Raw genomic sequence first — 24,434 nt, forward strand, 5'->3', positions numbered from 1 at the left:
ACACTTCAGTACCACATATACTCAGCAACTTATAAAACTTTAATATTGCCCTTCTGATCAATGGAGATGGCAGTAGAACTTTGCATAGATTTTTAAATATAGTTTTTATTTTATGGCAATTTGAGAGATGATTTATCAATCTCTCCCCAAATCTCCCACTAAGGAAATCTGTCTCAACCATGTTACCCAGCAGTGCTATGATGGAAGAACTGAGAAAATAAATAATATAGTTTATGCACTCAAATGTTTTAACATAAAAAAATAATTTAATAAAGGAAATTTTTACATTTATTTCATATGGGGAGGAAAAAAAGCTTGCATTCACTTGTATCTGAGTACTTTGTAATAAGTAAGCCCAACTAATCAGCTGGCTCTGCTTTTTCTGCTGTTATTTTTTTTCATCATTAAGACATTATATTAAGCATGCAGCCAGGTATGGTGGGGCATGCCTGTAATCCCAGTGGTTGGGGAGGCTGAAGCAGGAGGATTGCAAGTTCGAAGCCAGCCTTAGCAACTTAGTGAGGCCCTAAGCAACTTGGCGAGACCCTGTCTCAGATAAATAATAAAAAACAGGCTGGGGTTGTGGTTCAGTGGTTCAATCCCTGAGTTCAATTCCTGGTACAAAAAAAAAAAAATAGAAAAAGTATGCAAAAACTAGATTACATATGACCTTTGTATAGAAGTAAAAAAAAAAAAGGTCAAGCACATTAAATATTAAAACTGTTCTACTTGTTTATCATATTTAAAAGTTATACTTTTTTTTTCAACATTTACCTGGAGTGAGATCTCAAGACTTCTCTCTGTTCTTTTCCCATCTTGAACATTTGCTTCAAGTCCTCAGCCTGGTTTTCTTTTAGTATCAGAAGTAAAAGTAACATAACCACTCAGTCCCAAGCCTCTTGGTCCCCTCTTCCCATAGAAGTTACAATATCAGACGCAAAATATCCTAAGAGAGTTTTTTTTAATTATGATAAACAGTTGAAATGTGAGTATATTTATAGCTTATATTTGGAAGATCAAATGTTATGTATTATTTAAATAATTTTTAAAATTTTGCAATTTACTTTGTCAGTAGTTTTTTTCAATATATGGTACATAATTAATGTTATGGAGGGATAGAGGCATTCATATTTCAGATGCATGTATTGCAGAGCAACACACAAGCTAATACAAAATTTTTTCAGTAAAGTTTTGATAGGTTATTATTCTTTTAAAATTAAAATCTCTTTCCTTTTGTTCCATTTTGGTGTACCAAAGAAGAATATTTATCATGTCTTATATTCCAACAATGCAGCAAGAAGAATTATAGAAAATTTTTGTAGAAATTCTATTATATCCTATTTTCCTTAAGATTATGTCAATATTCAATAAGATGTTACTTTGCCATCAGATGATAGCAAAGTCTCTTTGCTAATGTACCAGCGTTCTTTCAGACCCTCATATACAATATGCACCCTGATTTCAAGTATCATAAGAAATTTTATATCAAAGTATTTGAATAATTCTTTACTTTTTCTCCCCTCACCCTTCCACCACTTAAAGTAAAACCTATATTTTACTTTTTGTTTCAATATTTTTTTTTTTTACTAATCAAAACAAGTAACATTTTCCAAAGATTCATCCCCAATTCACTCCATAACACATGATCTTTGGTGCTGACTACTGACTCTAATTAGACCTTTTGATTTTCAGGGTATATGGTCACCTGATTTTGTTAATCTGTGGCCACCTTGTTGGTTCTTTTAGGCATTAACACAAGTGACTTTTTGCCCTCCCTATTCAATCCAGTTTTTAATGTTCCTTCCTTTCCTTTAATGTTTTCTTTCCATGTAAGAGCTTTTTTCCAGGACAGAAAATTTGGTGTAAATTTTTGAAACCTGTTTCTTCACATGTATATGTAGTATGCATCAAAGATTTTGTGTGTTTGAATTCTTGTTCTTCATGGTTATATGTTATTTTCATATGAATGTTCTCATTCATTACCAAAAGACATCTGAGCTGGGGCTTTTGATTGACATCCATTCAGTTACCTAACCGGTATTTCTTGAGCACATATTATGTTTCTGGGACTATGCTTATTTGGGGCTAGACATTAGTAAACTATAATAATTTGCATGTCTGGAAATAATAATAGTTTTCATGTCTGTATGTTTTGTACATATCTTCCCATTGAAAAGCTTATGATCTTTTCATGTTCTCAGATTTTAATATGTTCTTTTCACTGAAATGGAACTATTAAAAAATTTTCCAAAAAATACAGATGAATTAAATTCAGCTATTAACATATAAGTACTTTCACGAATTGTTGCCATCAGTGCAAAGAACATGTGCCCGAGACATTTTTATGTTTCAACTCATTCAAATCAGAATTGCTTTCTTATGAAGTATTTATGAGCTTAGAAAGTTTATTAAATGTCTTTAAAAGCTTAATTCTGTTTCTTTCATACTAAATGATCCTGAAATAGAATGTGTTTATTTTGTAAATATGGAAGCAACAGTAAGGCTATGGTCATTTTACTTTCTTATTTACTGTATCAGATGCAAACCCTTTTTGTAACTTAGCCAAGACTATTCCTAAAGTTGTTAATAAAGATAAAACATCTAGTTCAATGACTTCTTTGGATTTTAAGAAGTAATTTTGCTTCTTTGACTAGGAATGTAGCTCAGTGGTAGAGTATGCCAAATATGCACAAAGCCCTGGATTTCACCCCTAGGACTGGTACTCCCCCAAAAGTAATTTTGCTTTTTAAAGTCAAAGTTACATGTGTTATCAATCAGTAGGGTTTTTTTTATTAAAACAACCTAAAAAATATTAATTTTCCTTATGTCTCAAAAGTAAAACCAGTACTTTATGTAGAATCCATTCTTTTAAACCTAGGTAATTCCTGAGATGTTTTTATTTTTTTTTTTTTTTTTTTTTTTTAGTTCTCGGCGGACACAACATCTTTGTTGGTATGTGGTGCTGGGGATCGAACCCGGGCCGCACGCATGCCAGGCGAGCGCGCTACCGCTTGAGCCACATCCCCAGCCCCCTGAGATGTTTTTAAAAAGCAAGTTGTCTCAACTCATGAAAATGCAAATTCCATGTTAGAGTCAATCAGCATTCTCTCCAGCACGTCTCTCTCCCTGCTTTTAATAAAGTGATTGATTGTGTTTTTTCTTTTTTAGTATTACATTACTTCATTTTTTAAAAATATACTGGAACACTGAAGGAAAGATTTACCCTTGTTAAAGACTAACTGCTTTTGGGGGTGTCTAAATGGAGATAAACTTGGTTGCTTAAAGGTAAACCAATAATTAGTATATCCTATAGTTACACACTATTTTTGTTACAGAGAAATAAGATCAGTAAAAGCAAACACATGTCAAAACTCTAAAAACACAGCACTGGGAAATGGTTTTAAATCTCCCTTACACCTATACTGGGGATTGAACCCAGGGGCACTCAACCATTGAGCCTTATTCCTAGCTCTTTTTATTTTTTATTTTGAGACAGAATTCCACTAAGTTACTTAGGGCCTCTAAATTACTGAGGCTGGCTTTGAGCTCACTATCCTACCTCAACCTCCCAAATCACTGGGATTATAGACGTGCACCACTGCACCCAGCAAATGGTTTCGAACATGTCCAATTAAAAGCTGTTGAAGATTCTCTTGTCCTTCCTTTAAGCATTTCTTACCTTTTTCTATCCTTAATACTTTTGGTAAATATTTGTCATATTTTCCTTGTATCACATAAAAAAAAAACTGAACTAAACTCTGAAAGTCTTGCATTTCTAAAAGTTTAACTTCTACTCATTTAACAATAATAATTTAAAATTTTTTAGGAGAGTGATCTTTTGCAAGTCAGCTATTTAAATAACTGCAAAAGGATTACAAAAATTAAACTTTCTAAGACCTAAAAGTATTTCATTAAGGATTCAATTCTGATGTAAGATATTACTACATTTTTTATATATGCATGTTATCTGAAATGTCACATACAACTCCATTTTCATCACCTTACCACCTTTTTTCTTCTTTCTGTTGTTTTTGATAGCCAGGTTTCCCTTATCCATCCCCTCATCATCACTCCGGTCTGATCTCCTCTCCGATCAACTTTGAGCACATCTATCACATGACTGTTAATTCTGCTGAAAAATTTCTCTCTCCTGATTCCATAAACCCTGAATATTCCCCGTCTCTACGCTCTGTCCCTGGTACACCAAGCTTTATGACTCTAAGGGTATGAACAGCTGAGTCAGGTGTTAACTTGTACTAACCATGTATGGATTTCCTATTGCCTGGCCTAATAAATAGCATTGCCAATATGAAATGGTTTCCTTTGGCCTATTTCTCTTCTGCCAAATTTCTCTTACTTTTTTATTCCTTCTCTATTGATCTTACTCTTCTTTCTCCTCCTGTTCTGTTTTGTTTCTTCAGAGGACAAAGATGGAGGAACAGGGAGGATTTCATTTTATTTTTGAAATTATATTGGAGCTTTATCTATATTTATTAGAATATCCTATTGTAGGTATTTTCTATTATAGATACCACTATAAAAAAGTAGCCTTGGGGCTGGAGTTGTGGCTCAGTGGTAAAACGCTCACAAGCAAGGCGCTGGGTTCCATCCTCTGCGCCTCATAAAAATAAATAAATAAAATACAGGTATTTTTTTTTAAGTAGCTGAGTGAACCTTTATTCTTTTCAAACAAACAGAAAAAGGTGTCCTTAATTTTTGAAGGAGCTATAGCTCATTCTCCTGTAACCAGTTCAATTTGGAGAAATTTTTTATATTTGATGAATTAAAGTCTCAACAGAGCCTGTCTACACATTTCTATCTATAATAAAATTCATTTTGAAAGACTTAAAAATCTCCAAAGGAAAAGTGTAATATTATTAATAAGTAACAGGAAAAAAATCCAAAAATTAAATAAATTTTTATACAACTTTAAGTTGCTGATATGCATTTAATTCTAACCAGGATCCAAGGTAAGAAAAGCTAACCAAAGAGAGAGAATAGAAAAGAAAAGGATACTGTTCTCCACCCATTAATTCAGCCCTATGTCTTTGTTACCAGTGACTTTGCAGTGAGATGGAAAGTGGCTGTTAATGTCTGTATTTTTATCAAGTAAAATATGCTTGTACTGACTTCAAGTGAAGTTAATTTTACAGATAATAAAATATTTGGATTGTATCATGCAAATTCATTTCCCACAATGTCCCTTTCTTAGAAAAATCATAGCATTGACTTTTTAATTTGTATATATAGTAATCTTCCAATAAGAAAATTAACTATAGGGTGAAAAGTATAATTTTTGTTTGTATTAATAAAATTATTCAAAGTTACGTATTAATGTCATTGACATTAAATTATAATGTCATTTAAGTGCCATTTGATAAAATTAGCCATAATAAAATAAGCCTTGATTTGCTTGTTAACAGGTTTCAGGAAGTGGATTCCAGTGGAATGCTATATAAATTATTCAAAAACTTCTTATACTAAGTTAGTTTTCTTTGCGTAGAACACTGTACCATCAGTTTTACCCTGATCTTAAACATGTTTGTAACTAAAAGACAAAGGTTTCTTGTCATTTCCTAGTGAAGTTTATTTAATTTTAATTGACTGAATGATAAGATGGGCTTTTTTTTTAACAAAACATTTTTTATGTGTATCATTCCTTTGTAATTTAAACATTTTGTGTTATTAAGTGGCTAATGGATTTCATAAACTTAATCTTCACCATTTTTCTAGGTTAGGCTTATTTTATAGCAAAGGACACCAGTGTGTCTTGATTCATAGAGAAGACAAATAACAAAATACACAGCTGGGTACTGATATTCCCGTCTCTTTTGAGCTTTACTTGGCTGCCTTTTGTACATGTTGTTTGCATCTTACAGGGCTGCTCTTTCCTGTATGTGTGAATGTTGAATTGCTAGCATTGACTGTTTCGGTTTTATGTATTTTATTTCTTGGATTTGAAAAAAGGTAAAGCATTTGCTTTAAATAGATAGCACACTAAGAATTACATGGACTTTGCAAATTAAGTATGTGAAACAAAATGACAGTGGTTGAATTTGGGGCCAACTAGCCAGCCATACAAGAACTATGTATATGTCTTCAAAATGTATGATTTAGAGTTTATCAAGTGGTATTAGTTCTTGTTTTTCTGACTGCCACCCTTGGCCCTAATTCAGTTGTTTTGCCATAACCTTCTCAGGTTTTTCAGGTGCTGATAGGAAAGCTCAGTACTACATACTCATTCAGAGCCATAGCCTCTCTTTAGAGTCCCACAACTACATGGTAACTGGAAATTCAGGTTCCAGTTTTAGACTTTTACTATAACCAAAAATGTTTTTTTTTTTTAGCCACATAACTACGTTTCTTCATTAATTCTTTATTAAACTCAAAAGGCTTAAGTACTTATGCTCATTTCATTACATTCTATGTTGAATTATTTCACCTATGCCATATTATAGCATAGAAGACAACCATCTTTTGCTAAGTGTTAGCATATAAATCAGATTATTTGAAGAACTGCCAAAAACTGTTATTCTGTCTGATTGTTACAAATAAAATGTACTTTATATCTTTAAAGCTCATACACATACCTGCACCCACATATGCTTATAATATCAAACCATTGTTAACTAGAGCACTATGTGTTCTGCAGAAAGAATCGTAATTTGAAATTTATGAATTATGTTACTATCCAAATTAATCATAGTACTTGTAGTAGAATATTGAGATTGCAGATATAATCCATTTGTTTATTCAGTAAATCTTTTCAGTGCCTGTTTTAAGTGCTGAAGTTAAATGTGGTCATGATTGTAGTCAGTATAAGAAATGACAAGATGGCTAGAGGAATGATGCTACAAACAGCCAAGATCTGCAGGCTTCCTAAACAACCAGGGCAAATTGGACAATCACCCCAATCAAGGTGAAGTCCCCAAATAAGGGCATTTTTTATCAGGGGATGCCTTCCAGCAGTGTTGTCTTTGTTTTCTGTTTAAAGGGCAGGTGTGAGAATGTTCAGTGAAATAGATTAAATGCAATTTAAGCAATTAGGCCTTTTGATGAAACTTTTAAAGTAACCAACCAGATAAGATAGGTTTCTGTTAGGTAACATACCATAAACAGTGTACAATTCTCTGATGTATTTTCTTCTTTAAGCTACCAAAAGAAGTGATATTTCCTGAGCCCTACATGATTAAAGAAGATTTATTGGATTTGAAATTATAAAATGAGGCAGACAATGATAACATTTTAAAATATAATAGTTAGTTTTGTGTTCTGCATTTGGAGGGGAAAAAAAACACAATAAAAAAACAGTCAGCTTTTCCAAAATAAAATAAAAAAAAAACAGTCAGCTTTTCCAAAAAATTTCATTGGCCAGAAACACTAAATTGTTAAATAGTATCTGGTGAGTTCACAGGAGACTTTTTTGGTCTCTTAGGATTTCATTATTAGCAATACCTTTCCAGTCCATGAATGTTACCTTTATAATCAGGAAAAAGTAAATGCTTTTAATAAACTAATTAGTTAGTATTTAGAGAGCTACCAGTTAATAAATGTATTTTCCAGTCACTTTTTGTTAATGTTTGTGACTGTGATTATTGTGTTAAGTTCTAAGTGTAGAATTGATAAAGGAGCACCAGAAGTAAAGTGAACCTGTAACAGCACATGAAGAGAGCCATCTCCTTTCAGAAGAAAGTAGTGCATCTGATTCCGTTAGATTAATTAGCTTCACTTAACAAATTGATCCTTTGGTAAAGTTACAGAATTTTAATTTTTTACTACTTTTTAATGTTGAATTTTTATTGCATTTTAGAGTTGTAATCTTACCTAATGTGTATAAAATTTGTGATTGCCCCCTTCCAGCAGAATCACTATTTTGATATAACTAAAAGGTAGCTTAATAGTGATACTGCAGATGGCCATTTAAAGATACTAGTAAAGCAGAGGGAGGAACAGCACATATTGGAACTGGGCCTTGGAGGGGCTTTCCTTTGACTAGTAAAATTACTGTAATTCTCAGAAAATCCCATGAACCCCAGTATGGTCAAGGAAACTGAGGCTCAGGGTTGAGTCACCCTGAAGTCTGCCATCAGTAGGCTGTAGAGCGCAGATGTGAGCAGTCTGTTTCATCACTGACCTGTGCTGATTAACTCCCAAGCTGCCTCTGTCTTAACTTGTTGCGATCAGCCAGTGAAGAAAAAGGGAAATCCACTGAAAGAAGACTAGATGATTTTCTTTATATATATATACACACATACATATTTTTGTTTGCCAATTATAAGAAATCTAGGGGCTGGAGTTGTGGCTCAGCAGTAGAGCGCTCACCTGGCACGGGTGAGGCCCTGGGTTTGATCCTCAGCACCACATAAAAATAAAATAATGGTATTGTGTCCAACTACAACTAAAACAAAAATATTTTTTTTAAAAAAGAAAAGAAATCTAGACTCTTTGCATCAAAAATGCTTGCAGGAGTTGAAACTATGTCCACAAATAGAGAAGGCATTATGAATGGTAAAAGAGCTATGGTGTAACATGGTAGATATAGTTTACCTATTCTAGGATTTGTGAAGAATATTGAAATATTTTCCCCTCTTCTGGCCTTTGGTCAGCCCCAGCATTCTTTCCTTCTAGTTTGAAAGGGCTGGGGCCAACAGGGAGTTATTCACACTGACATTCCATAGCTACAGAGTCTCACCAGGTTGTTATATTATCATCCATCCATCTTTCTTTCTTTCATCATCTTTCTGACTCAGAGAATAGAGGTGACTTGGAATGTGAACATGTGAATGGCACATTCAGTCTCAGGTTACCAGAGCATTTTGAGGCTGGGGTTGTAGGTCAGTAGTAGAGCGCTTGCCTAGCATGTGTGAGGCACTGGGTTCGATCCTCAGCACCACATAAATATAAATAAATAAAATAAAGGTTAAAAAATATAGAGCATTTTCTTGACAAAATTGTAATTTTAATTGACTTTCCTCCAAATGGATTTATTTATTTGGTGTTCCTAAGCAAATAAAAATCTCTTTATCTGCAAATGTCCATGTAATTCTATACTTCACTGTCATGTTTAACCATATAACATTTACTTACCATTTTCACAACCCAAAAAATTATTTATTAATAAGTATTTCAGTATGCATAAGTACTTTTACCTGATTGGGATGAAATTTATTTCATATTATATTTAATTACTTTTGTGGGTGGGAGGGATTATGGAATCTGCTGTATCTTACTCTATATCATTCTGGTCAAGATATTTTTATTTCTTGATAACTATATTGAAAAGTATACATTTCTGCAGAAAATGTTTCTTTCTGGCTGAAGAATATACCTTTGTTTTATTTTCAGAACCCTCGTCCTCAGGAAAGCCGAACAGTATTCAGTGGCTCAGTCAGTATTCCATCAATCACCAAATCCCGCCCTGAGCCAGGTCGGTCCATGAGTGCTAGCAGCGGCCTGTCAGCAAGTAAGTGGATCAGGCTATGGGCAAATGCTCTATGGCCAGGTATCTTTTGGGCTGCCTCCTGTCCTATAATTACCACAAGTGACATGCTCTCACTTTCTCATGCCCAGTGTGTTCTACAGTTGTAACAATGTCTCAGATCCTGAGACATTACTTAATGCTTAGTAGGCACAAATGCAGTTGTTAAAAAAATAGTCCTGGAGTCCTTCTAGAATGTGCAGGCCATCTGGGAGACAGACAAATAGGACTACAAATTACGGTGGTAACTCTGCAGAAAATAAAAGGCACAGTAATAGAGAGTAACAAGGTATAGCTATCAGGGAGGAATTCATACTTACGATAATTAGGAAAAATCACATCACTTGCTAAAGCTGGGTCATGTTTAAGTAATGTTAATTACTGAAAAAAAAAAAGCCAATGCAGCTATATGGTAGTATGGGGAGTGACAAAAATAGAGGAGGAGAGAAATGGACAAATGCCAGATTGGCAGCCTTGGAGACTGTGGTAAGAAATGTTTTATCTTAACTTACAAAATGAAATGAGAAGCCTTTGGAGAATTATAAGTATGGAAGAAACTTCATGTAGTTTACATTTCTAACAGTGACTCTGATTACCAAGAAGAGAAGGGATTCAAAGCAGGCAAGAGTGGAAACCAGCAACCAGATAGCAGGTTCTTAGAGTGGTCCACATGGAATCTGAGTAATTTTAGAGTACTGCTGTTTTAGAGAACAGAGAATGAAGAGAAGGAAATGAATTTTCCAGACACATTTTCAGAGGTAGAAGCAATAAGACTTGATGATGATTAAGTTGTGAGAAAGTAAAGGAGAAATAATAGTAAAGATGGCCCCCAGATTCCTGCGGTAGCCATAGGATGATACCAGTGACTCCCACTAGCAAGGTTTGAAGGGGGTTGGGTCAGGATGTACAAAGATCACTGCATAGGGAAAAGATTAGTATGTTTTATTAACTAAATGTAGTCTAGAAATAGATTAAAGAATATACCCTTTTGTCATGAAAGCAAGAAAACATTTATCATCTAATAAACATCTTTAAGATACCAATTCTTGTTAACCTGGTAGGGTAAGAATCATGTACAACCTAGTACTTTCTTTCAAGTGGCTCACAGATTTTCTTCTCAGTCTTTGTGTATGGGGGTGGTACTGGGGATTGAATCCTGGGATGCTCTACTACTGAGTTGCATCCCCAGCCCTTTTTGGTTTTTATTTTGAGAAAAGATCTCACTAGGTTGCAGAGACCAGCCTTGAAATTGCGATTCTTTTGCCTTAGTCTCCTGTGTTGCTGAGATTATGGGCATAAGCCACCAGATTAAGCTAGTTTGTCTTTTTTGCACTCTACCTTGACCTGCAGCATCTCTCTTCTATACCTTTATACAGAATCCTGAGCTAAGGGATCATAAAGAGAAAGAAATCTGTCTCCATGGTGGACTTAAGTTCACCTATTATTCAAAAACAACTTTTTGATGGATGAGGAAAGGAAATTGTATCTAAGAAAAAATGTCATCTGTCTGAGCAAAAGCATACAAGGATGCTAATAACTACTGCTCACATTAGAACAGGAGGAGTGTACAGATCTTACTAGGTTCATTGTGCTCTTTAGTAGTTTCTGGACCTAAGCAGTAAGGTTATGGACTGTGAAATGATCACTGTAGCTTCTGGTTTGGGGAAGATCAATCTTGGCCCTTGGGTTGCTAGCCTTTAACTTTGTTTTTTCTTTTTTTAAGTTGTACACAATTCCTTTTTTTTTGTTTGTTTGTTTATTTTTATGTGTTGCTGAGGATCGAACCCAGGGCCTCGCACGTGCTAGGCGAGTGCTCTACTGTGAGCCACACCCCAGCCCAGAGAGCCTGTAACTTTCTCAGATGTGCACTCACCCAATAGCATTGCATTGGCTTAGAGGGCAGCCTGAGAAATCTCCCTTGTGTTACATTCCTGACAAGATCTGGGACACTACTCACAAACACACTAAGGGTTATATAGCAAAAATCATAATTATTCACACTATAACTATATAATAAATGTAGTCTTTATAATAAAGCCTACAGTTAGCCACCAGTCAGTTCAGGTGAAGTTTTGCCATCACATGGGTTTGCATCAGACTTAAGGGTTATATAGCAAAAATCATAATTATTCACACTATAACTATATAATAAATGTAGTCTTTATAATAAAGCCTACAGTTAGCCACCAGTCAGTTCAGGTGAAGTTTTGCCATCACATGGGTTTGCATCAGACTTAACAAAAAAGTTTTTGATGTTTCACTGCTTTTGAATTTGTGGAATTGCCTGTAAAGATAGGATTTATAACACAGAGATATCCTTAGAAGGATTTAGTGAGGGTCTCACATCACTGTTGACAATATGCAAACTGCAGACTGGAGTTGGCCTTACATCCGGTCATTTTCTAATGCTTTAATCAAGCTCAGCCTTTTTGTAATCCCTGTCCTAAATTATTTTTGGACATGGGAAGAAAGGTTATCTTGGGAATCTCAAAGGGGCATCTGCTATTTAGAGTACCTCCTACTGGTTTCAGGAATAGCCCAGCTTGTATAAAACATTTCCAGGACAGCCAGCCCAGAGAGAGACAAGAAGATACAGGGGACTTCTGTTATTAATCTTAACAGGAAGCACAGGGTCTTCCACAGCCAAGCCCAGCAAGGCTTCCTGAGGTGCAGCCAGACTTCCAACAGTGGTTTCTACTGTGACTTATCCCAGAATCCCCAAGGATTAAGACGCATCCATCTGTGGCAGGCTCACAGAGGAGCCTCTTGGAGTTTCCCAGAGGTCATGCAGAACTTGGATGTCTCTCATTCCCAGGAAATTCAGGGCCAAGCCCCTGTCCCACCCCCAGAATTGTCATCAAACTCTAGCATAGAGGCCAGGACCATGATTTCCAGGCCCAGGCCCCTTTTGCTATTAAAACAACCTGGTTTGTTTGTTTGTTTGCTTGCTTGCTTGCTTTTTAAGATTAACAGTAAGTAAATGTAACCTTCCTTTGAAAAATTCACAAAGCTTAAAAGTAAAATAAATACATATAAATGACAGAGGTGGGCTGAAGTTCTCTCTTATGTAAGTAAGTGGTCACCAGGAAATAGAAGGCACCTGGCATGCATGGTGTTCTCCATGGAATAAGCACCCACTTGTTCCCACAGATAGGATTTATTTTCTTTCTTACAAATGAAGAAAATTGAGACTCAGAAAAGGTAAAACAAGGGGCTAGGGTTGTGGCTCAGTGGTAGAGTGCTCACCTAGCACATGTGAGGCACTGGGTTCAAACCTAAGCAAGCACCACATAAAAATGAAATAAAGATATTATGTCCACCTACAACTAAAAAATTAATATATAAAAAAAGGTAAAACAACTCACTTGAGGTCATACAATTAGTGAAGAGAGCCATAAAATTCTCTAGCAGTTTGGATTTTCTATTTAGAATGACAGAAACAAGATTTTTATATATTATAATTTTTGTTAAATTGAGCACTCAGCTAGGTATGGAATTGGAAGAAAAAAATTTTTAAATGCCTTCATTTAGGTTATACTCTGAGGAAATAAAAGATAAAACAAAAAAACATCAAAAACTGAAGAGTACATTTCCAAAGAAGCAAACCACCAAATGAAAACCTGTGCCCTTGTAGTGACAGGGTGTCTAGGAGCTGGGTGAAAAGGAAAGCGTGTGAGGGAGTGAGAATGAGTCAGTGGTTCCCAGTCTGAGATGTGGTCTTGGATCATCAGGGAAGCTTTTAAAAGTTTAATTAGAAGTTCTACTCAGTTTAATTGATCTGGGACAGACCCAGACATGAATATTTTTAAAGTGCCATAATATAACCTACAGTTTACAATCAGTGTTGGTGGCCCCTGCAAGAAGTCAGTTACATCAAGAAATGCGAGCCTGTCTCTGAAGTCCCCACCAAAAGGCTTAGGAGGGAAGCAGGAAAGGAGGAGGCCTGAGGGGAGTTGGCAAGGAGAGTGCACCAGGCAGGCTCTGTTCCATGGACTCTTCTGAAGTTTGGTGGTCATTAAATAACTGTTTTAAATGGTCACTCATTGGCAGTTTTAATGAATTTTTAATCTGAAAAGAGATGTTAAATCAGCAAAAAGCTCAGTCACAATCTATATCTTACATTTGCACTAAAACTTCAACAGTCTTTTTTTGACCAATGGTTCTAATAGTGAAGCTCAGCAAGATAAAACATTTTTAAGCAAAAACTACAGAATACAGAGAATGTTAAGAGCTTTAGATATAACAATAATCCCCAAATTTCTAAAGATTGTTTTCTTGTCTTTCCTTCCTGTGAATGCAGTTTGTCTTCATTACATACCCCAACTCCAAGATCAAAATAGAGTATAATTTTGAAGAAACTCAACCTCATTTTGATATCTCAGACATCCTGCCCTACTTTTATGTTTCTATTCTTTTTTTTAAAAATGAAAGTTCTTGATGGGCGTGTTAGTGTATGCCTATATTCCCAGCAGCTTGGGAGGCTGAGGCATGAGGAGCACAAGTTCAAAGCCAGCCTTATCAACTGAGGAAGGCCCTAAGCCTAAGCAACTAAGTGAGACCCTGTCTCAAAATAAAACATAAAAAGGCCTGGAAATGTGGCTCAGTGGTTAAGTATCCCTGGGTTCAATCCCTAGTACCAAAAAAATAGTTTTCTACAAGTGCTATCCTGTGTTAGATGACAGTCTTTGTCTAGGAATAGTTCTCCTTGGTTTTCTTGTTTCATGTCTGTTCTGAGCCTGCTGTGTGCCACATCCTAGAAAGACCCAGGAGAGGCAAAGATGTCTCATCTGTTAAGAGAACAGGGAGCACAGGATTAATACTATTGATTGCATATAATCTATGGAAGAGAATTATGCAAGATGTCAAGGGTCCAGAGGTTGGGAAAGATGAGGCAGCATCAAGTGGTTAGGGACCCGTAGGCTTCCATGGGAATTGTTATTGAGCTCATGGCATAACCTGGAGAATGCTACCTGTTCACCAGAAGTCCTCACTAGAGTGTGACAGGAACAACCATGCTAGATTGCTGTCCTTTGGGGTTGAGCTCCAGGCCAAGGTAACACTGTTGGACTTACTGGCCATCAAGGGAGGATGACTCAGGGGCTCTGGAAGGATGGCTTCTATAGTACCCTTTCAATTGTCCTTTTCTACATACGTAACGTTTTTCTGGAATGGTGTCCTACAGGGTCATCTGCACAGAATGGCAGCGCATTGAAGAGGGAATTCTCTGGAGGAAGCTACAATTCAAAGCGGCAGCCCATGCCTTCCCCGTCAGAGGGCTCTTTGTCTTCTGGAGGTATGGACCAAGGAAGCGATGCCCCAGCAAGGGATTATGACGGAGAGGTGAGTGGAGCATGAGTGTATGCTACACCTAGAGATGGGAGTTGGGGCCATTGTGTATCAAAGAATGAGTGCATGTACCCAATTAATCCTACCACTTTGAGCCTGGCCTTCGCTGCAGTAGGGGCCAGCATTCACTCCTCGCCACGGCCAGCAGAGCCCATCGCTTAAGCTGCAAACTGCAGTTTTCCTAGATCTATTCACTTCTAATGACTTTTGAATGAAAATGCCTATATTTCTTTTTCAATATTCGTGACAGTAGAGTGTATAACATTCTAATTAGGATCCCATTCTTGAAGTTCTTTGATGAGTTTCACTGGTGTTACTCATATATGAACATACGAAAGTTATGTCCTGTTCATTCCCACTGTCTTTTCTATTCCCCTCACCCTTGTTGTGTCTTAGCATTCACATATCAGACAGGACATTTGACCTTTGGTTTTTTGGGATTGGCTTATTTCAATTTAGCATGATAGTCTCCAGATCTATCCATTTACCTTTCTTTACTTTGATCCTTATAGGACTCTGATTCTCCAAGGCATTCCACAGCTTCCAACAGTTCCAACCTGAGCAGCCCCCCAAGCCCAGTTTCACCCCGAAAGACCAAGAGCCTCTCTCTGGAGAGCACCGACCGTGGGAGCTGGGACCCGTGAGCCCAGGGTGGCCCTCACCCCAGCACCCCCTACTGCCTCTTCCCTCACTTGCATCTCCTCCCTCCACCTCAGCCTGGAATCCACCAGGAGCTGGCAGCAGTAGCAGGGTAGGGACTCAGCAGTTCTGAAGACACACCTGGCAGATCATGCTCCCTTACCTAACAGCCACAACAGGCAGGCTTCAGCAAGCAGCTGAGGTCAATGTCGATTCATTCCGTACACTTAGAGTTGCTTTCAGTAACATTTCACCCCTTCCCAAAAGGTAGCTGCAGTAGACTACACAAATATAAGTGATAAGAGTAAGATTAGACAGATCTCATTTTCACAATAGCTCCTCAAAGTAGCCTCAGATAGTACATGGGATTCTGCACGCCGGAGGGACAGTGTCCTTGGAAAGGTTGCTGAGCAAGCCAGTGTCAGTCCAGTTGTTGCCAGGAAATCCTCACAGATTAAAACAATGCATATTTTACTACAATACAGAGTTTAAATAAATACATAAATGTAGAAGTTAAATACTGAATGTACATAGTCAAAAGAAGCATCTTGTATTCAATGAAAGATGGATGCATATATGAGAGAAAGAGATCATTTAATTTAAAGCAATGTGTTGTTTTTTGTCTGTTTCCCAGCTAAGTCAAGTACAGGGTAGAAAGGCCTCAAGCTGACATTTGTGGAGGGAGAGTGGGAGAAATCCCCATCCTTGTGGTGCCCTGTCCTCAGGAGACTCTGGCTTTGTTGGTTTATAGTAGAACCTGGACACCAGTGTTTTAACATTTAAAGCCACTCAGTTTCAAAAAAAAAAAAAAAAAACACTCACCTCTACCCAAAACACTTCTTTTTCTAGCAATAGTGTGAACCACACTTCTCACTTCTTACTACTATATTTTGCTATCTGCTGCAGATGAATGTAGTAATATGATTCTGTTACCATGTGATTCCTTCCATCTGGACGGGCACAGGAATTTCATGGGTTTTGAAAGTCCATAAAAAGTTCATAGAAGTGCTGTGTTTCTGGGCAAATCCAGTTCCCCCTATAAGGGTATGGTGAGGTGGTCTGGCCCAGGTATGGAAATGGCTTTCGAAGGAGGAGACTTGTTGAGGGTGGGTAACAGAGTCCTGGGAAAAAAGACTTACAGATAATATGAAACCTCAAAAGCAAGGACTTGCTCAACCTCAACCAAATACTCTTTCTCCTGTGTAGGCAAGAATGAGTGAGGAAGCCAGTATACAGGCAGGAAGCTGGCCCCGCAGGCCTTTCCACTGAATTCTCCCTCAGTTGCTATGTTATTTTGTTACATTTCTTTTTGAATTCCTGCTGTTGTACTTGCCACTAGGAAATGAAATGAAGAACCAGAAGAATTTAGTTCTACACAGTAATTTCACCACTTAAGTATATGAGTAGAGAAAGAGATAAAAATAAAAATAGCTCATGGAAGCAAAGAAAATCTGCCTCACTTTTACTTTTCACACAGGTTTCTGGGAGAAATAGAAACAATTTTCTCCTCCCTATAAAATTCAGCTAAAATGAAGAAAATTCTACAGTTGCCACTTGGGGGTGCCGTGGCCATCTCAGCACAGGTACCTGGCACTTTTCATCAGCAGAACCTGGGCCAACCTGCCACAGCCTGCTGCCCAGGCCGTGCTGTTTCTACGTGCACACTACTTTATGGAGAAAGGGCTACTGATATTAAATGAAAGAAGGGATCCTTTGGGGGAATTAGATTGAAGTGCTTAAAACAATTGCTTTGATACTGAAACGTTCTAAATTTGCTGCTGGCTCAGGTCTGATTATATTTTATTTTGAATGGGCATAAATCACTGCTTTAGTTCTAATCTTCCAAATATTTTTGCTTTTGGAAAAAGAAGTATCTCAAGAATGCTTCTGTTCATCTAATTATCAAGGGTCAGACCCCAAATGTGGTCATTGCCATTATGTACTACTCTGGTAGCTGCTTAAACTTGACACTTTGCATGAAAAGGAATCAACTAGCCAGCCAATTATGACCACCAGCCCCCCACCTCTTCTCATCCTCACTAAACAATTAGTTTGTAGCTTTGACAACTAATTATGAGTTTTTGTTGCCTATATGTGCTTATTTTTCAAAGGATGCTTTTAGAATCAAAACCTACCTGAACTTTAGGTTCCACTACCATCAGTCCTACTACTCCTTAGCCTCCCAGCAGGGCAAATGAGTAAGTGAGTGCCCTCAAAGACAAGCTCATCTCAGCTGCCAGACTGATGGGTAGCTGATTCATGGTAACCAGTGGCTTGCACCACAGCGCTGTGAATTTCCCACTGTAATCATAAATTGTCTCGAACCATGAGAGAGGAGTCCCAAATATGCTTAGACTCAAAAGTCAGGACTTTGAGTGGAGTGGTTCTTTGCCAGGGGAGTAGTAGTTTTGGAGGAGATTTTCCCAAGATAATGATCATCCTGGTATGCTTATCCCACCCTTAAATATGAAGCTTCTGAGAAGAATGATCTGAAAAGACCAGAAACAGGCTCCAGGAAATGAAAAACAAAGATCATTCAGAGGTATCCATTAACAAAGATCACAGGAAAGGTATTTTGTTGCTATCTGAAATCGTCCTTTTTTTCATGCAGGACAATCTTAGAAATGTGTATGGCAACAAATTAATTTCTCCATAAAAAACAATGCATTCAGAGGCATTTCTGCATAGTGTCTACATGTTGGTGTTTGGTGCTACCCATGTCCAGCCAGTGTGTTACTTATCCTTAAGTTCTGGAAAATCTTGTCCTGTGCTTTTTGGGTGTGCAAAATTTTACATATACATATATATTTCTTTTGCCAAAAACAAAAGCCTTGCTCGTGAAATGATTGCTAAACCAGATTTCACTTCTTTCATAATTAAAATACACACACACACACGTATACCTATTACACCTACACTTATCGACTTACATTCTTTCCCAGGGAGCACAACTTTAAGGCTGTGAGATACAACTAAAAAGGGCCCATCTATTTGATTTTCCAGCCAATTCTTGTATCCAGGCTTCAGGGGAGAATATGAAATTCCTGTTATGTTTACAGCAACAATCTCGTTCCCCACTGACTCTCAGCCTCCCTCTCCTTCCATATGATTAGCATCATGTTATGTTATTTAGTGGCCACATCTATTTCTAAGAAAGAGCAATTGGTTCGTTTGGAATCTCAGGTATCATTAAGGAAATGCCAGAGTGGGGGTGGACAGATGACCGAACACCCAGGACCATTCGCCAGCCTTGGCAGTGACCACATACTAGTCTCCCAATTCAGTGGGCCTGGCAGAGGCCACCACCCACTCCAGACAGAGAGACACTCGGAGCAGCCTGACGCTCCTGCTGTAAGTCACGCTTTGCTATAGCCCAAGTCCATTGGGCACAACAGGGAATTAATTGAGCACTTCCTTCCTCACCTTTCCCAAGCCCAGCCCCTGAATTAGATAAGCTTCATGGCATTTCATTGAAAGCCTCTTTCCTTGTTATGACCTTCATTGTTCCTCAAATCCAGAGTTCTTTGTTGAGTCCTGCTGGATAAGGAGGGCCCTGCTTCAGGGGAGCACTGTCTTCCGCCAGCACCAGCAGCAGGCCAACTGCTTCTCTACCACCCCAAGGACGACCATTACACAAGAGGCCACCACTGCATTTGCAGAGCGGACTGACCACCACGAATCAACCTTGATGTCTCATGAAAGCAAAATGACCTGCCTTTTTATTTGATAGGATAATATCATTTATTTTATAAAGTTTTAGGGTTTTTTTCCTCATTGTAATATTATTGTACAGTTTTGCATGGCCTAGGTGTAATCATTTTTGTTTAGAATATAATGCTGACTGATATGTGTGTATGGAAGGGGAAAAGATATTGCTTTCACCTCTTATCACTTCTTTTGTTTGTTTTTATGCCCCCAATGTCTTAGGGAACTTTATAAGAGATTATCTGCTACCAAACAATGATGTGGGTTCTTTTGCACAGAAATATTTAAGGTGGGATAGTCAAAAATGTTAACAAAAGACTTCTCACGAATATTTTATGTTGGTATCACTTAATATTAACCAGACTTTGATGTACTGCAATAAAACAGGGAACGGTACAATTGAAGTATTTCTTTTTTTTTTTTTTTTTTTTTTTTTACCCATTTTAAAGTCTGAGGAACAGAAAAAAGCTGCCTGATTCTTGATGTCTCACTTGCCCCTGCTTTCTATTAGTCACTTGTCCATACTTCTTCCTTACACTCCAAGGACATGGGGTTACTTTGTCCCCATGGTTTAAACTGGAACTTTCTAAGTTGTCCTTTTATATCTGATAAGAATAATGTTCATTTCCCTTGAAACTTTCACCTCCCCTCTTCTAGTCAAAACTTCCTGGATATTGTTGCTTCCATCTACATCTGCAAAGCTAAGCTCCCTGCAGGTGGCTTGAGTGGTGGCTTTGATGGTATAAATGTGCCAGAAGCTCCATTTCATGTCTGCTTGCTGCAGAGAATCAGCAACCACAGAGGACAAGAGTGGGTGCTCATGCTTTGGGTAAGTTAGAACAGTTGAAGGACACACAGGAAAGGCTGGGGCTAGTCCTAAAAGAAAGCTGAAACTGGCCGCAACTAAACCATTACTCTTGAGAACCCTCCCTGTTTCGGTTTCCCGTGTAATTGACATGTTATTGATAAGTTGGCTTCTTACAATGTATGCTGTGCTTTAGGGGCAGCAGAACAGGGGTTAGGAGACTTTCTGTAAAGGGACAGTCAATACTTTTGGCTTTGTGGGCTACGTATAGTCTTTGTTGCAGCAACTCTGCTAGTGTAGTACGGAAATGACGCTATGATGAACAAAGTGTCTGAGTTCCAATAATCTTCAGTGATGCAGTGGGCCATATTTGGCCCATGAATTGTAGTTTGCCAGACCTTGGTTTAGAGTGGGCTTAACATGGGATGTAAGACCAGACTGTCTTATTCCAAATCCTGGTTCCACCACTTGGTGCCTGATGTTCAGCAAGTCACTGAAACCAAATCTTAGTTTTTTCCTCTAAAATGTGTCAGGAGTTAGTACATGGACATACTTAGAATGTTTGCCTATGGCTTAGTATTCTGGTGTTAACCACCACCAACAACAGTTAACATACTTTTTGCGTTGTTACAGTGGGCAGCCCTTCACTGGATGTTAGGGATACAAAGAATCTTTCAGTGTGAATGCAGGAACAGGGAGAATCATTTGGTGTCAATACTGAAAAAAATCACAATAGGTATAAAAGAAAAAACAAGTGTGTGCCCAGGTGCAGAGCAGACATTGCTCAGGGATCAGGATTATTATCTACAGTTTAGTGATTTTCACTGTCATCTTAACTTGGGATGCAAAAAACTACTTCATTTCCCTTTCAAAACCCTTTCTCCTGGGCTGGGGATGTGGCTCAAGCGGTAGCGCGCTCGCCTGGCTTGCGTGTGGCCCGGGTTTGATCCTCAGCACCACAAACAAACATGTTGTGTCTGCCAAAAATTAAAATTAAAAAATTCTCTCACTCTTTAAAAAAAAAAAAAGAAAAAAAAACCCTTTTTTCCTGGCAGTTCTGCTTAGTTGTTCTTGGAGAAACAAATACTTATTATTTTCCCCCTTCTTCCTCTGCACACTCTTGCATTATTTGTTCAGGTTATCGCAGTGAGGAGACTGTACCAAACTGGGACCAGCTGGGGACCTTCTTCTATGAACCCTGCATGGTGGTTGCCCCAGGTCTGTGGAGGTGCTGAAGAAAAACTTGTACCTTTTAAGAGGATGAGCACTCATGTGGGACTGGCTGGTGCCACTGGGTGCTGATGATATTGGAAGGCCTTCTAGGGACCAGCCCGACCTCTTTATCCTGTCCTGGAGCCCAGCATGTCCAGTACTTGTCAATCCCAAATTTCCCCCAGGAGAAGCCACTTTTCAGGAGTGTCCCTCAACTGTACCCATCTCTAAAGCAGGTTTTGCTGTGATTTGACCTGGCACCAGCCCTGTAGGTAGGTATGTATCTTTCCACAGCTGCCAGCATGGCAGTGCACAGTGGCTTCAGGGATGGTTGTGGGGGCCGGGCACCACCTCCCCTTAGCCCTGAATGTGGTGAGCCCTCCTGGTGCAGGTGCCCAGGGCCTTAGCTGGGAAGAGGTGTGCAGGCCCAGAGGCACACTGATCTGAGCACCCTGGAAAGGGAAAGGATCACCATGGTGATGAAAGATGGGGGACCCCCATCATTCCCCCCAGTTCTTAAAGCACAGAGAAAATGGTCCAGTCCTCAAAGACTTTTCACAAGCACTTCTTTTTAATTGAACTGAAATTTGATAAGATTTGTACAAAAAAAAAACAGCCTATGCTGACCCTTTTGGTGCGTGGGTGGCAGCAGTGCATCTCCTCTCAGGCCCTAGTGGGTACAACAGGCCTCTCTCCCTCTGCTGCTCCTGGCTCTCCCCTTGTGGCAGCAGTTCTCTGGAAACATTCAGATGTCCCAACCAGAGCAGGCCCAGGTGACATGGCTACAGTCACCGGCACTGTTCGGAGTGGCATTTCTCCCAGTTCCAGACCACAGGCTGGAGTCAAAAACAGCAGAAACACAAATCTCATCTAGAAACACACACACACAAAATCCAAAAGTGCTTCTCTGCTTCCATTTTTCATTTTGTTTCAAGTGGCAGGGATTTGAAGGAAGTAAGAACCCCCTCTTTTCTGGTTAACATTCATTTTAGAAAAAGGGGAAAAAATAAAACTGCCTTTTTTCCTAGTTATTTCAGGGGCTGAATATATGACAGGCAGGTTCTGATGGAATAGTGGGGTCTCATTTTCCTTCCTGGACTTCTCCTCCACTCCTCCAGTAGTGGAAACCACTAGAGCACTGTGGGCTCTCCACCCTCCTCTCCCACTCAGAACCCACCCCACTCCCTCCCTCCAGGCAGAGGAGCGAGCAGAGCACCCGCACAGCCACATCTGCTGGCCACCTGCTGATGACAGAGCAGCTGGCTACTGCTGCTCGGCCTGCCTCCTGCAGTAGTTGCTGTAGGCCTCTTCAAACATGGCTTTGCAAGAGAAGTGGGCCTTCAGCTTGGAGCAGATGAGGAAGGAGCCACCCATCTTCCTGTGCAGGGAGTAGGTCTCCTCAGGTGGGGGAACGAGGCGGTGCTTCAGCATGATGGGGATCAGACTGTGGATCTTCTCAGTGGTGCTCTGGGTGCCAAAATCAAAGGGCTCATCAGAGGCAAAGGCCTCTCCTAGGATGAGGATGGCATCCAAATGGGCATCTTCCATGGCCTGGGGGAAGACAAGAAAGGCAAACAGGAATAAACCTCAAGATCCCTCAGACCTGGGGGTCCTACCACAGTGCCCTAGCACGGAGTTCTTATCAAAGCTGTTAGCATTCAAGACTGAGGGTTCTGGTTGTTTTTAACTAGATTAACAGGCATAAACTCAGACCCACAGAGACTGGGAAACCATTAATGTCAACTGGGATTGAGGTGAGACCAAAGGGAGTAGTGGGGTCTGTGGCAGAAAAAGGAGTATAAGCCTTGACTAAAGGCATTTGAGTTCAAAGATTTTAGACAATCGTTCTAACCAGAAAGAAGAGTCCACAGGCCTGAATAAGCCTGCCAGCAACAGCCCAGCACACAGCCATAGGTCACCTGCTAGTGCAGGCCTCTGCTCTCCCCCACACTGGGCACATGTGACGCTAACTAGTTGCCAGCAGGGCATGGGAGAGGGACAGCCCACAGACCACCCAAGGTGGGCAGGGTAAGCACCACAAATAAGAAAATGGGAGCTGCTGTCCACTGAGGGCTTTTGAGGTAAATAGCTCCACTTTTCAGAAAAAATAAATAAGGGTCACCCACACTAACTTGCTGAAGTCACAGTCTTACTAGGCATGAATCCAAGACCAGACTTGGATCTCTATCCCCTTTCCCAGCACTGAGGAAAGTGCTGCTCCCAGGGTGGCTTCTGGGTAAAGGAACGTATTTAAAGGGCCGGGGCCTCATCCCAGCTTCCCTCATAGAAACCTGCGTTCCCACCCGAGTCACTGCCCTCAGTCTCTGAGTGCCTGCCCTGAGAAGTTCATGCAGAGCACAAGTCCTGAGTTTAAGACTGTGTCCAACAAGGCTCAGAGCTTGTGAAGACCCTGGAGGGCAGCTGTCCCCTATGTTTTCATCCCTTTATATACTAAGGTTCTGCTTCAAAGGAAAAAAATAGTCCATGTCCCCACCTAGATCCACCCCACAGGAAGCTGTGCCCACATGAGCAGGTTCCATGGAGACCCCAGTAACACCACTCACCTTGACTTCATAGCCCGTGAGAAACTTCATCTCTATGGACTTCTGCTTCACAGCCTCCCTGTCCCTGTCAGCAGCAGCCCTAATGATCTGTGAAGAAGCACAGAAAGGATGCTCCTGAGCTCCCAGGGAGCCAAATGCCCAAAACTGGACACCCCATGTTCATCCTGCTACTCTCCTTCCACAAAAGCCCTGGCCTTGAGGCCACCGCCTGTGCTGCTGGCCTCAAGAGCCACACTGGGATCCCCATCATCCGAAATGGGAAGCAGAAGCCCAATCATTCCTTCTCCCTCCAAGGCCCCAACCTCTCGTCCTAGCCTCAGAAAAACATGGGGCAAGGCCAGGCCCCTCTCCCAACTTTACCTGAATATAGAGGTCAGTGAAGGATCTGTCATATTCCCGTGTTGCCCCGAAGTCCAGAAGAGCCACCTGCGGATAGAGACACAGGAAGGTTTGCCTGGCTGGAGATGGGAGGAGGATCATCTCTTGAGACCCCAGAGCCTCCTGCCCACTGATGATGTTCCCCAAGCAAGGGAAAGGCTGGGGCTCACCTTGTGCTGCTCAGGGTCATAAAAGAAGTTGGACCAGTTGGGGTCTGTCTGCATGAAGTGGAACTCGAACAGCTCCCTCAGACACAGGACCAGTATGTTGTAGCAGATCTGGAGACAGGGTGTGCGGCTTGCATCAA

General features: G+C 39.6%; 2 protein-coding genes across 15 annotated transcripts in view; one reads left to right on the top strand and one right to left on the bottom strand.

Moving 5' to 3' along the window:
* Positions 1-19,552, top strand: part of Cdc42bpa (CDC42 binding protein kinase alpha) — a 293,703-nt gene extending 274,151 nt beyond the window's left edge. For 3 of the 6 annotated variants that reach the window (XM_026405769.2, XM_026405770.2, XM_026405774.2), the window contains 4 exons: positions 4,039-4,224; positions 9,346-9,463; positions 14,661-14,818; positions 15,337-19,552. In XM_026405769.2, coding sequence (XP_026261554.1) covers positions 4,039-4,224; positions 9,346-9,463; positions 14,661-14,818; positions 15,337-15,468 — 594 coding nt within the window. In that variant the 3' untranslated portion in view covers positions 15,469-19,552. The remainder of the gene's footprint in view (positions 1-4,038; positions 4,225-9,345; positions 9,464-14,660; positions 14,819-15,336) is intronic. The other 3 variants (XM_026405772.2, XM_026405773.2, XM_026405775.2) reach the window with 1 other exon arrangement.
* Positions 19,553-21,734: 2,182 nt separating this feature from the next.
* The window catches only part of Coq8a (coenzyme Q8A), a 35,844-nt gene continuing 33,144 nt past the window's right edge, over positions 21,735-24,434 (bottom strand). For all 9 annotated transcript variants that reach the window (XM_026405737.2, XM_026405744.2, XM_026405740.2 and 6 more), the window contains 4 exons: positions 24,298-24,405; positions 24,110-24,175; positions 23,750-23,836; positions 21,735-22,736 (listed from right to left, as the gene is read on the bottom strand). In XM_026405737.2, the coding sequence (XP_026261522.1) occupies positions 22,449-22,736; positions 23,750-23,836; positions 24,110-24,175; positions 24,298-24,405 (549 nt within the window). In that variant the 3' untranslated portion in view covers positions 21,735-22,448. The remainder of the gene's footprint in view (positions 22,737-23,749; positions 23,837-24,109; positions 24,176-24,297; positions 24,406-24,434) is intronic.

Source organism: Urocitellus parryii, chromosome 9 (genome assembly GCF_045843805.1).
Source record: "Urocitellus parryii isolate mUroPar1 chromosome 9, mUroPar1.hap1, whole genome shotgun sequence".
NCBI lineage: Eukaryota > Metazoa > Chordata > Mammalia > Rodentia > Sciuridae > Urocitellus > Urocitellus parryii.